Source organism: Diplotaxodon limnothrissa, linkage group LG14 (genome assembly GCF_057381915.1).
Source record: "Diplotaxodon limnothrissa isolate DT_005_m linkage group LG14, D_limnothrissa_male_GT1.1, whole genome shotgun sequence".
NCBI classification, from domain to species: domain Eukaryota; kingdom Metazoa; phylum Chordata; class Actinopteri; order Cichliformes; family Cichlidae; genus Diplotaxodon; species Diplotaxodon limnothrissa.
Window position 1 is genome coordinate 23,520,875 of NC_140609.1, and position 14,050 is coordinate 23,534,924.

A 14,050-nucleotide genomic window follows, 5' to 3' on the forward strand; every position below is an offset into this window, starting at 1 on the left:
AAATTCCCAGTTGTCTGCAACTCTCTCTGTGAAGTCTATCTCTTATTGTGTGTGTTTTTGTCTTACTTTTTACACAACACATATAAATGTGATTCATCAGGTTCTCTATGCATAATGCACATCTTATGAGAGACCAACCACAGCCCAGCATTCTGCTGTCATTTCATCCTCTGAGCTAGCTTTTTGTTCAGGCTTTCATTTGTGAGACATGGTTAGAATTTTTTGGTTAATAATTCTACTTCTAAAGGATTTTCCCTTCCCGGCTCCTTTTAAATCTGTCAGCTCTCCCTGCAGGGATGCAGAGCGCATGTGGAACACATCTACAGGGTCACATTCATTTAGACATGTCCTATTGATTATATGTTTATTTTGCAAAGCCCAAAATGGGATAATCTCTAACTATATTATTGTGAGGCTTTACAAGATTATAGATTCATTATTTCTGCAGAGCACTATCAAAGGGCATTGTGGTGAGCTGTGAATGCCGTTGCACTCATATATAGGAAGACATGAGCAGAATTAATAATTTAATGATATGAAAGATCTTCACTTAATACAAGGTCACATTTGTTTTATTTTGACAGCATATCTTCTTCCACAAAGACCAGAAAGGCTGTTTTCATCACAGGCATAAAATATGCCCTGCTTAGATATATTTTTTTTATTCTGCAGATGGCTAAAGTGTCAACCCCTCAACTCAAGTCCTAACTACCCAATCACTTTCATTCATCCTACAGAGACGGGTGCAATAATAAATGAATTTAACATTCACTGACAGCCACAGCATCATGCCTCACTAACTAGCACTATTATTTAGGAGAGACTCATGGATTGATGTTCTAGTGTAAAGCAGGCATCCGTGATAAGATTTCAGATAGGCTACCTGAGGGTGGAAGTCTGTCTTCATTGATGGAACCCACATCTTTAGCTCAGCCAATGGCATTAGCAAGCTCCACCACACCCGGTAAGCTGACTGGTTAGAGCTAAAGGGTTTTCGTCCTCTAATGGCTAACAAGCTTAACTCCAGCATTTCTTATTAATATTCTGTGAACACAGACGCCACCACTGGACTAGAACATTGCTGGGCCTCTCAAGAGCACCAAACATTTTTTACTCATTATTTATTTCTACAGAATAATAAATATTGTCACAATGTTAAAAAAAAAAAAAAAAAAGGAGTAATATAATGGTTACCAAAAAAGAGTCAGACTGAAAAACTGTGAAATAATTATTTATCCTTTGTATAGTGGTTCAAAATCTGAGGGTGCAGTAATTTAGTAGTGTTTCAAATTTAAATCCCATATAATATAAAGCAGGGTCTGTTTCGATTTGCCTAGATCAGCCAAAGTCAAGAGTCATTCTGCACACTGTGCTGTGGCCTACTTAAAACCTGAGAAAATCCCATGGAGCTCACCTAAAAAAAGAAAGTGATGTATATTTTGGAAAATTGTATTCAAAAAACATGAATAACACAGGCTGTTGACTATGTTTTTCGTAATGCTACCCAGTCATATTCAAAGTGACCCACCTGACCCTAACATCCATTTAAAAGCAACACATTCTGGTCAGGTTAATATCACAAACTGACCATCTCCTAATACCAGTTTTAATTCACTTTTTACATTAATAAATAAATGTTTATACACCTCTAACTCTACACATGTGAGTAATTTCAAACTGAATTACTGTGGCTTACCTGCAGTAACTTCACCAGCAGTGCCCACCCCACACTGTGGGAATCACTGGCCTAGGCACACACAAAGTAACATATAATTTACTTATTGTTTGGACTTTGATTTAAAGGTATATTATGTAAATTCTGATACCATTAGTTAAAAACATGTCTGCTAGTGCATGAAAGTGGGAGCACAGGAGTTGTTGTCTTCGCCAATGTGTCATATTTTGGCTTAAAATGGACTCAAGGAGCAAGCTGGTTAATATTTAGGGGCAGCTGGTAATTGGCTGGGGAGGATGGTTTATCAGGGACGCGACCAGGAGCCCTGCCAGAAGAAGAGAGAAAGTGTTAACAGCAGCCAAGATCAATTGAACAAGACATTGCAGACTTCTTTAATTAAGTTCCACTATCTTCTTTTTGGTCTTATGAATAAAGTTTCCAGAGATGTTCACGGCTGGTAGGCCAAAATCCAAATCAGACCAGGGGTGCAGGGAATGGTGTTCAGGCAGGTGGAAAGCAGGTAAATCCATTCCTATCCAAGGAAAGGAAGTGACTGATTGAAGCAGGCGAGAGTAGCTGGAGGTGTTTGAAATATTCTTCAGGTAGGTTGCGATTCAGATTTACAGGACAGGCTCCAGAAAGGAGATGACAAAACTGGGTTGCGAAGGAAAAAGCACAAACACTAAATGTAGCAGGGAGGGACTTATTATAATTATCATTATGATCATCATCATCATCAATCACCGGCCAGGATTTGAAGACCAGCTCTAGCCTCCACTCTTCGCCAGATGGTCTGCTACCTCACGGTGGGAAATCAGCTCATATAATATTGCTTAATGTTCATGTTCCTCCTCATGTTATTTTAACATGATTTTCTCCCTGCATCTTCAGTATCCACGCTCTAGGTTCAATACTCACCTGTCTCTCACCATGTCTTCCAGTGCTGGTCAACTCAGTCTTCATGTTTCTTACTTGTCTGCTCTCCTGCCTGCAACAATCCTCCGGACAGGAAAAATGTTGTGCATCTTGGCTACTCACTCCTTGACTCTCTCGGACACTCACCTAGCTGCCTCCCCTGTTTCATGTGCGTCACACATGAAACAGATATTCCCATTAACTTTTACACTGAATCCGTCAAATCAGATCTTCATAGATTAGAATTGGAAATTTATATTTTGTCCACAAATAGTGGCATAGTTGCAACATGACATAGGTCATGTCATGGTCACAGGGAGATTACCATCGTATTTTTCCTGAAGTCTGACTGACATATTTAGCAGCAGTGAGGGCTTCCATTAATGCCAGGAAATCCAGACATCAGATAAAACATCATTCAAGACACTGTGTTCTGGGCACCTTGCAATGTTTATGAATACAAGTTAGAGAAATTTTAGATTTCTATAACTATGAAGTCTGAGTTTATACTTTTAACAGCAACACTGAGAATGTTAATAGATAGAAATACAAAATAAAAGTGCACAGTTTTAGATTCTCCTATAAAACAGCGGTCCCCAACCCCCGGGCCTCGGACTGGTACCGGTCCGCGCAGAGGGAGGGAGTCTTGAACACCTTGAGCTGAACTCTATGCTGATGGAATCTTATCATTCAAATACTGCCCCTGAATTTCATGTCTGTTTTTGCTCCCACTAAAAACCCTGAAGGTCATCATCCTTCATTGGAAGTCAGTGTTGAACTCCCTGCACAGCAGTGCACCTACATTCAAAATGAGGAAAGAGAAAGAAACAGCGCTAACAATGTTCCCCAAAAAAACTTTACTGGTGCACATAAAATGGATCATGGAATATTATGTTAGGAATACTGCTAGAAAGGATTTTCCCATTTGTATTTTGCTTCATTGTACTTATTAAGGATTCAGATTAGAGATTGAGAGCAGGAAAAAATTCTTCTTTAGACACAGATTAAAAGTAAATCAGCACTGATACATATTCTGATATTTTTTTCCCACTATTTCATATTATTAGCCACATCATATTACAGTGTATAGATACAGAAGCAACATTTCAGGGCTGTTGTATGTTCTCTTGCAATAATAAATGAGCTTCTACCACAAAGACTCGATATAGGTAACAAGACACAAATGCATACATTATCGTGTATGAAACAGTTATTCACAAGCCATTATTCTCAAAGTGGGAAACAAAGCATGCTGATTTCTTGCCCCTGGGGATAAAACAAAGGGCTCAAGGTGTTTTTTTTTTTATTTGTGAATGATAATCGACTGCTCATGGTTAAGTACAAAATTAGACTGCAACAGCTGTGTCACCTGCGAAAGGCGGTGTGAATTGGATTGCTCCTCATTGTGTAGTCTAGCCTATACCAGCCGATGCAGCTGGCCGCCTCTGCTCTGTGGTTAATATGATTGACTGCTCCACTGTCTGTTGACTAATGTAATTGTCTGCAGCTATTTTGGTAAAGACTTGATCAGTGTAAAAGGCGACGGTCCTTCCTTGGTCACGGAAGGATCAAGTCACCTCCTGGGTGAAGACAGCCGCAGCAGGCTCGTGGCGGAGCCGCCGAGCGGAGCAGCCAGTCACCCCGTTTACGGTAGGCCAGCCACACCAGCAGCAGCATCACTGTGACAAGCGAGGAGCCAACCACCAGGCTGACTATGACCAGAGCCAAGTCCAGTTCTGATGGTTCTGATAAAAACACAAACAAACAGACCGTAAAAGTCACAGCCATGACTTGTTTGTGCAGTGTTCCCTAATCTCTTTTACTTTCATCGTGTAGCTTTATATGACGCACTCATGAGGAGAATATCTAATTTCCTATCACATCATCTGCCGTGCATGCTCTGTTATCTCAGATCATCATTTTTGTGTAAGGACCAGCTAATAATTACCTATCTCCTCTGGAAAGGTAGAGTTCTTCACTTGTTTCAACATGGGTCCAAAGGATATGCGATTTTTCAGATTGGTGGCAAAAGTTTGCGAGCCCTCTGAGGGAAGTGCACGCCTCTTCTGAAGGCACTGCTACAAAAAGACGAGGAGATATAAAACAATTAAGTTTGGAAACTGGTGAAATAGCTAACAGGTTATTATCTGTTTGGGTGATGGATGGTTGTTCTTTCTGTCTGTGATGATAAACAGAAAGAAATGTGCACGAAACCAACACAAACAAATCACTCCTCTGATAAATATTTTGGAAAAACCTGATTTTTTTCCTGCCAGTTTTTTTTTTAGTTGAATAAAAAGAGCATGAGCAGAAGTATTTATTTCAAATAAAGAGCTGCAAATATGGATTTGAGCTTGTAAGGAACAGCTTTCATTTAATCTAGGCATCCCATTCTGATTTAGAGCAGCTCAAACTGGGTTTTTGCAATGCAATGTATAGCTTTTCTGTAGCTGATGTGCTTCACCAGAATGCATAGTCTCACATCAAGTGCAAAGAAGAAACACAATTTGTCACAACAAGAGGGGGGAAAGGAGCAATAGATGTGGACAAAGAAAGTTGCAGATAATGCAGTACAATTTGTGTCAAAGCTCAAACTCTCAAAGTGTTTTACTGCTCTATAAGATGGAGCTTTTATCGTCTATCATATATCCCCACTGTTTTACATGACCACTGTAACAGGAAAAAACAAAAGAAAAATGGCTGAGAACTTAGCAATACTAGAATCACAGCTGCTGTGGGAGCTGTGGAAGTGCTCTTCAAAGCCAGACATCAAAATGAGTCTCTGGAGTTTTTCCTCTCTTTCACCTCCGCCCTCTAACATGCACTTGTCAGATGATTCCCCTTTTCTCATTAAATCAGAGCCCTCATTCCCAAAACAGCAGGATACAGGGGTTGGTATTAGAGCTGCTTGTCTAGTGCTATTCTCTAACTTTGTGAAGACCTCATCTAACCTATAGTGTGTCTATAATCACGTGACCAGGGTTCCAGGCTGTGTGTTTGATTCCTGGGGTTTGACTCCGGTCTTTGTAATCTTGCTAAAGAGTGAGATGTATAAAATACTTATTAGTATTAGCAATGGCATGTTGCATTAGTTGTACCAAAGGATTCTTTTAACTTTGATTCTGAAAAATTATGTATGCCTATGCTTTCAAATAATTTTCATTTACCGTCTCTCTTTGCTCTTGTACCCAACCAATTTAAAGGAGCCCGCTCACTTCTAGTCTGTCTCCATGTTTTCCGTGTCACAAAATTTAAATTACCTTCAGTCGCTTGCTCTTTCATTCTCTCACATCATTACGCTGTGCACCCACTGCAATCTTACCCTTTCACAGTCAGAGTGGTTCCTCAGGCAGACACTCAGATCGCAGTGTAGGTACACTACTGAGTAATTAATCATTTGGGAGAGACTGATGGTGAAGCTGGCACTCGTTGACAAGGAAGTGGGCAGTAGTGTGATCCCTGCTGGTTCTGCTGCTAACCTGAGGCACCAAAACAAATGCAGAGTATAACCTTAGTGGATTTTTTTTTTTCTTTAAAAGAAATAGCGGAATGTTTAAGGAAAAGCGGTTAAAGTGAGAAAATCCTGCCACATGCCATGGAAGCTGCAGTAATCAATAAACAGTGCACCCTTTTTGTGTCAATATTTTGGATTGGACTGAGCTGAACACTTAAAAAAACAATAAATCATATTAGGTAAATGTCAGTTTTTGTTTTAGGGTGTTGTAAGATTGGTAGTTATGGTATGTAATGTTAATAAGTTTTGCTATAAATTCTGATTTAGCGTCCAGAATATATTCACCAGTGTGCTGATTTTTTAAGCGTTTCCTCAGCTCTTTAGGAGTTATTGAGGTTATTATTTCAAGGTAATTTAAAATGATTTACTGTTTTTTTTTTTCTTCATTTCACTCAGGAGAAATACATTTGAAAAAAAAAAACTGCACATCACTGGTGTAAACATTTTTTTAAGTTTAACAGTCACTCAGACTTTGATATTTTACAGGTTGTCTATTTACAGTATATTGCTGCTTCTCCATATGTGTGGAGTGCACCCAATTTCCATCTATCTGACTGATCCTGGCTCAGAGAGATAACACCATCAACCTACAACAGCCTTCTTTTTATCTAGAATATTTAACTCTTAGAAATGGACCTGCAGCTTCCTGGATTGATGTAAGTTATAGTAAAACTATTTATCTGGTAAAATAAATAAATAAATAAAAATAAACATTCTTTTAAGCAGTGACAGTCTAGCCCTACGTATAATAACAACCCTGGGCCGTGTGGATAAGTGTTACCTGGTAAAAATGTGATACCTGAATTTTTTTAATTATTTTATTCCCCCATCACCAGGTCAGAGATTTGGAAAAATTGAACATTTAAACTTATATTTAATCCAAAGTTTGAATGAGACTGCCTAATAACCTTATTACAAGAAGTCAACAAACACTGATGTTATCAAAGACATCAGAATTCTATCCATCCATCCATTTTCTTGACAGTTTATCCAATTCATTGTGGTGGGGGATTGCCGGAACACAAGAGTTGGAAAAGAACACAAACGCTTATTTCCGGCTTTCCTGTTTACCTGGAGAAAAGACAGCAGGTAGAGTTTGCAAGGTCTGGCTGGATGGTTGGAGACAGGCAACAGGAGGTGACCCCGAGGTTTATCTGACTGTTGTTTGTCTTTAGGTTGATAACCACTCTGAGGTTCCCCTGGGCAGGTACAGCATCGCCAGGCTCTACACCTCTCCCAAGGTCAAGACTCATTTCTGCTGTGTAGTTTCCACTGCCACACAGATCCTCTGAAACTTCTGTTATACTACCAACAAATTGGTGTATTTGCAACATGAATCTTAACATATTTACATCATAAATATCTTTAAAGAAGGGCGGCACCAAAAATGTTATTGTGTAAAGTACTGCATATTACATACTTTATGTTACTGCTAAACATACACACATAAACATACATCTTATTTTGTGATTGATTTCTCAATGTAGACATTCGTTTACATCTATTTTGATTTAGTATAGAAATCAGCTTTAGGACTTGCAGTCACATGAGTATCTCAGGTTGAACAAATACAGCTCTGAAAACTCTTCCCACCTCAGAGTTTTCACAGTTGTGAAGGGTAGTAGTAGTTATGTCTAAGTTATTTTGCTCAGCTAAAATTCCTAATTGTGCTATAAACATTCATTGACTGCAGAAATAAATAAATAAAATGGCATCCTAGTCTGTTTGCCAACTGTGGTTCCTGACTTCTTTTCACAAATTAGGAAGAAAAAAAACGTAAAAGTCATGGGATCATTTCTAGTCAATATTTTAATCATTCAAAATCTCCAGTATGTGTTAACTAATTATAAATAGTAGCATTACCCAGAGAGATACAGATGTGATGAGGTCCTTCCCCTGCGCTTCAGCTTTGGCAGCTCGGACTCAGACTCTGGCAGTAACAGGCTGCGCCCAGACTCTTCTTTAGCCGCGGCACTCACTAACCTGGTGGCATTTTGCGCTTCAAGTACCTCGACATTGCCTGTTCCTCGGTTTAATTGTGTTTTTGTGTTTTTTTCAGAGAGCACCGTCAGCTCAGTAGCCTTTATTTTGGTCTGCAGAAGAGCTGCTTCAGGTTCAGATAAAGTGACCTCTTTAGCAGGAACCTCCTGAGCCTTCGAGGTCTCTCTGTGAAAGCGTCTTTGTGTTGTTTTCCTTACAAAGTGGGGCCTCTCAGGTGTCCAGTGCCTCTCCAAATGAACAGCTTTAGCTGCCACACTCCTGGCCTTTTCTGACATCGTTTCATCAACGCCGTGATCGGATTCACCGATACTGATGAATGCTGAAAGCGTTGCATATTCAAGGTCAGCGGCCTGCGGTGTAGCCTTTCCAGCTACAAGACAGTCAGAGCTGCAATTGCCATTTTCTGGTTTTGCGCCAGCAGTGTCCTCGTCTCTGAAATGATCTCTTTCTGTGACTGCACCCTGTGTTTTATACATTTTCTGACTATGATCAATTTCACCTGGTCCAGTTGTTTTTTCAGTCGTCTTGGTTGACCGAGCACAGCCGATAGTCCTACAGCTGCTTTTATTAATAATGTCTGTGGGCGAGATCCTTGTAGTTGGTGCAGAATCTGCCATAAATCCAGATATCAATTGACTTATTGAAGTCTTTTCATGCGAGGTCTGCCTGTCAGGCTGCTCTGTTCTGTCCTGCGTATATGCTGCAGAAATTTTCTCAAGTAGAGATTGTTTGGCTTCAAAAGCACTCTTTGTAGTCAGAGCTGTTTTGATGTCTTTAATTAATGAATATTCCATTTTTCTAAGCATGGTAGATGTTGGACCATGCAAACCTTCAGCTCTGTGGGATGTCTGCAGCAAGTCTCTTTGGATGTCCTTCTCTGGGTCATTAATATTATGTGTTATTACAAATACAGCAGGAGCAGCATGCTGACTCTGTTCAATAGTCCGTACAGAAATTTTATCCTCAGGCAGCTCGGCACTGTGTGTTTCTGTTGTGTGTTGTCTTTTCACAGCAGGGTTGGGTTTGCCAGTAGTAGGAGTTATGGGACGCCCTATCAATGACAAAGACTCAGTATGACGATTCGAGTGCTCTATGTGCTCAGCAGCAGCGCGAGATGAGTTTTCCACAACTGGCACACTCTCACTAGCCATCAGCAGTGATTCGTGATCTTCTTTGGACACAGTAACCCCACCTATGGTAGGAGTTGGAGCCAGGGACACGGAATCATCAGTTACTGCTGTTATCATTTGAAAGGAAGAAGTAATTAGCTGGTCGTCAGTCTGGTGTGTGGATTTACTGAGGATAATGATATCATTTCTGAAAGTAATATGTGCAGCAGGGAGAGCACTGTTGCTCACTGAATTGTTTTGCTTTCCGGGTGTTTTTTCTGCATGATGCTTCACATCAGAAACAGACATTTTAGTCACATCATCATGCTGGATTTTAGGCATTTCAGGCCAACCTTCTGACTCAACATCTGGAGAGGTGCCAGATGGTGCCACATGTGTGCTAAAGGCAGGTGTTCCAAAATCATACACAAAATTGTCGTCCATAGCCTGCTCAGTCCTGGGCCCAGAATGAACCGCAAGCATGACAGACTTGATGGGAACTGTCACAGTGCTGTTTGCTTCATTTTCGCCATTTACACTGATCAGGTCATTCTCATGAATCATTTTCATTGCTGGTTTATCAGCCTGCATTATAGACAAAGAATTAAGTTCATCTATGTTATCTTTATTGCTGCCGGTCATTGGTGTAATAAAAGGTAAACTGTTCTTTTCAAGTCTCATCTCTGATATTTGCTCTGTGACCAGCTCTAAATGTTTCACTTTCAAGGTCACCATTGTTCGTGCATTATCGTTCTCCTTGATTTGATTTGTCTCATCAGCAGTCCCTAACAAAGACTTGACACGGTCACTTTCACCATTCGCATGTTGAGTGTTGGAATTGGCCCTAAGTAAGTTTAGTAAGACAGGGCTAACCGCTGATCCGGTTAGACCTGTCAGCCTATAGGTGCCAGGTAAAATGTCACCTCCAAACAGGCTGAGATTTAGCAGCGGTGACATGTTGGTATGGGGAAATTGATCGTTTTCCGCTTTAGGACTCGATGATGCCGTTAGGGTATGCACAGATCTCTGCTCGTTACCATCAACAGAGGTATGCAGAGCATCTGGATGGGCTGTCTGCTCTGACAGTTTAAATGAGCATGGCTGGCCTGAAGTCATGTCAAAAGAGGGGGAGGAGGAGGACTCGCTGATCTGAGGGACAGGCTGCGCTTGGCGAGGCTGCAACTGGCCTATGGAGATGTGGGCCTCGGATGACAAGGCTGTGGCCGTGGGTGGCCTAGTAGATGAGTGATTATACATCTTCTGGTGTGGACCGGGATTCACTGATGCTATAATGTATTCTGCTTGCTCGCTCTCATTTGCGGTATGTAAAATTGAATTGGCCTTTGAAACTGAAGCACTAAATTTATGCGTCTGATCTGGGATGTCGTAAATAATTGATATATTGGGAGTAGAACTATTTACTGTAAAGTGGGGCTCAGCTCTCGGGAATCCAGCTGCGGTTGTCAATCGATGGGTGGTGAGTGACAACATATTGCTGATAGTCTTTAGTAAAGGGTGAGTGAATTTAGCTGCACTGCTGTTTGGGGAAACCGATGGCTTTAATACGTCCCCAAACTTTAAAGTGTGATGTCCAAATGTAGCTTCAACAACTTCGTTAGCGAGTGATGACGTAACTTCATGTTTTGGAAAAACGTCCTTGGGGGGAGAGAGATGAGATCTAGTCTGTGTGTATGGCTCTTTGGGAAGAGATGTTGTTTTCGATTGGTTTGGGCTCTGACTTGTTGTTCTGTGATTTTTTGTCACTTTATAGGTAAATGATTTATTTGTGATTTCCACAATTGCTGTAGCATTTTCTCCCAGATGAATGCCCTTGTTCTCAGTGGTTCCCAGCTGTTTAATCAAACTGGGGCAGGGAGACAGGTTCTCAACAACGTGTTCTTTATCTCTGTTAAATTCTTTCGAATTAGTAGGGGGTCCAAAGGGAACATTTGTCATGTCCTTTTTCCCAGTTTCCCCAACACATTTATTGTCTTCTTTCCCCTCTGGCGTTTTCTCACTTCTATCCTCTGCTTCTTCCCTTTTTAAAGACTCACTCTGCTTTTCAGCTGCAACTTTTAGGAAATTCTCTTCATATATTTTAGTCACACTGTCTCTTTCAGCTCCTTCTTCATCACTGATTTGCCCTTTGCTTTGATCCAGGTTTTGTCTCAAGGTTACACCCTCCTCTCCATTAGTCATTTCACCTTTTTCCCTACTCATGTTGGCGGTTTGCGCTGCCATTTCTTCCCCTTCCCTGTCTACATTTTGATTTGTCTTAGCTCTGGTATTGATTATTTTTTCTTGTTCTTCTTCTCTGCTCTCTTTAAATTTTTCTCTTTGATAGTTCAAAGTTGTGTCTTTCCTGTTTTTCTCTCCTTCCTGCAACTTTATTATTGCGTTCATCTCCTCATCGTTTTCTGTCTTGTTCCCATTTTCTACAACTGCATACAACACCTGTTCATTTTCATCTCTTGATTTTGTATCATTATCTCTTAGTGACTCTCTGATTAAATCCCCACTATATGTTGAATAAGACTGACGAGTTGATGCTACATTCTTCCCTCTAGCTACATCATAAGTTCCTACCTGGATGAGTTTAGACTGAGTCCCTGAAAATTTACTTATTGTCAGTTTCTCAGAAAGAGATTTGCTTGATAGTGTTGGTAGTGTCAACACGGGCATGTCATCACCAAAGTCCTGACTCAACTCTGAGAGAAACAACTTCCTGGGCAAAACTTCTGTTGTTGCGGTGGTTGTAGTTTGTGGTTCTCTTATAACTGGTTTATTCATTGGCCCTGGGGGATCAACAGAAGAATGTTTAACAATGCTGTGTACAGCGTTAAATGTCAGAGGATCTTGTTTATCTGTCAAGTGTGTCTTTGTGGTTGCAGATGCAAGCTTTATGGCAGAATCCTTTGGTAATAATGTCAGTATGGGTCCTTTGGTCTGAAAGCTTGGTTTAGCTGGTGTTTGGAGTCTCAGAAGAGAGATCAAAGAATCCACTCTTCCTGTCTGAAAGTGAGACTCAGGATTTTCGACTGGCAAAGCGGTTGGCCTACTCCCGCTGAAGGGTGTTGCTGCACTGTGAGCTTCAATCGAGCTCATTCTTACTGCTGGATGAGATGCAGTGCTGTGATCACTACCCTCTGTAAGAACACTTATGTGAGTGCTGTGGGGAGCTGAACTAATAACAGGCATATTGCTTACCGGCCCACTGCTGATGTCCAAAGACTGTCTTTGAATGAAACTTTTTAAGTTTGTTGAGACACTGTGGGAAGCTGTTTTGTTATTCTTACTGAAATATATCAGGTCTGACTGCGGGACCCCAGTGCTTACTTTTTTTTCATACAGCTCTTTTTCTCCACTTTCTACTGGTTTCCTTGCAATATAAAAGGATTTTGATGAGTGAGAAAATGTTGTAGATGTTGAGACGGGTCTCTCTTTGACAGAAGCTTCACTAGGATAGGTATGCCTCAATTGCTTCTTGGTGTCTTCTTTTGTTTCTGACGACACCTCAGCAAGAGGTCGTGTGTGAAACGCAACCGCTTCTGGAGCTGATGAAAAAAAAATGTTTGGGGAATCATTCAAAACGCTTTGAGTATGACTCTGAGTGTTACTGAAGGAAAAAGAAAGGAAAGTCTGATCGTAAGGTAAACTTCCTCCCTCGCTGAAACTGGAGTGCTTGGTGAGGTTTGCATGACTGACGTCTCTGTTTAACATTTCTTCTTGCACTCGAGCTGACTGTTGATATAAACTGGTTAATGAGGCTGTAAGTTTACTGTTGTCAGGGGAGCCATGAGTTGACAGTGCAGCTTTCCCGGTGGAGCTTGGCCTTTGATCTTTCAGGCAGGTCAAACACAAGTTTGTTATTGTGCTTCCTCTCGGTGAATCTTCTGCTGTAGCATTCTGAAAGATGGATTGCACTGTGCCCAAGCCATACAGGTCTCTTCTCGGGTTTGTGGTTTCCTTGCCTTGAGACTGTTTGTCACTGCTGTCATTACGTGCTGCATCCAGGTTATCAATTACACGAGAATGAGATGCAGATAGCGCTGGAGGTCTCAGGGATCCATCAGCAGATGTGAGCTTAACAGAGTTAGTGTTTCTTTGATTCCTGTAATCAAGAAGAGTGTGAAACCAAGGAGGGGCTTTCACTGCCTCTGCAGTCAAATTGCCCTCTGGGTCAGAGGTGTCATTCATCATTAATTCTATTGCAGATTGCGCAGAAGATGATGAGATCTTTTCATAATTAGAGATCAATAGTTTTTCTGATTCAGTGTCAATCCTCATAGCCGACGGCTCTCTCTTTAATATGAGAGAGCTATTCCCATTTCTGGAGACAAAATGCTTTGAGCTTGGTAGGGAAATTAAAGCTGACGCCTTTGTTATTAGACTTTTCTTATAAGGTTTTGTCAGTCTGGTATCAAGCAAGACCGCCTCTGGAAACTTGGCAGTCAATGCCATTGCGGTATGTTGATGTGTCTTCTCTGTAGGTATTGCTTCTGTGCCATGACCAGTTGTGTTTTCATTTTTCAGAAGCAGATCTTTTGTGACAGTTGTGCCTTTTGTTTGCTCTGTGAAGTAACCTTGGAAATCTTCTTTTTCTGCCCTGACTACGAAGACAAAAGCAAAACATGTCACTCAAATGTCCTCCCTAGAGGCTCTGTTTCTTAAACCTAGCATGAAAAATAGCACAAAAATGAATAAATAAATAAAATAAATGTGTTACTGTTTAGTACTATTGAAGTCTTAAAATCACATTAGTACAAACACCTGGTATTCAAAATAAGACCGAGTGACTGAGTGAGGTTAAAACATTTTAAATCAGCATCACTGTTT

The 14,050-nt window shown here is 40.8% G+C and overlaps 1 protein-coding gene across 1 annotated transcript; it reads right to left on the bottom strand.

Annotated features, from left to right (window-relative positions):
• Nucleotides 1–4,147: 4,147 nt before the first annotated feature.
• On the bottom strand, nt 4,148–11,617 carry LOC146618844 (uncharacterized). Its single transcript, XM_085370469.1, has 5 exons — nt 7,968–11,617; nt 7,176–7,409; nt 5,913–6,069; nt 4,539–4,668; nt 4,148–4,335 (listed from the first exon to the last, which is right to left on the bottom strand). The coding sequence occupies exons 1-5, from the start codon at nt 11,615–11,617 to the stop codon at nt 4,148–4,150; spliced, it is 4,359 nt and encodes a 1,452-aa protein (XP_085226595.1).
• Nucleotides 11,618–14,050: the final 2,433 nt, after the last annotated feature.

Bases quoted from the DNA above. Each gene is read 5' to 3' on its own strand.
- LOC146618844 (XM_085370469.1), bottom strand. From the start codon at position 11,617: ATGAACGCAATAATAAAGTTGCAGGAAGGAGAGAAAAACAGGAAAGAC. The intron at 7,410-7,967 runs GTAATGCTACTA...ATTTGTTGGTAG, and splicing joins TCACATCTGTATCTCTCTGG to TATAACAGAAGTTTCAGAGG. The intron at 4,669-5,912 runs GTAAGATTGCAG...GTCTTTTTGTAG, and splicing joins ACCACTCTGACTGTGAAAGG to CAGTGCCTTCAGAAGAGGCG.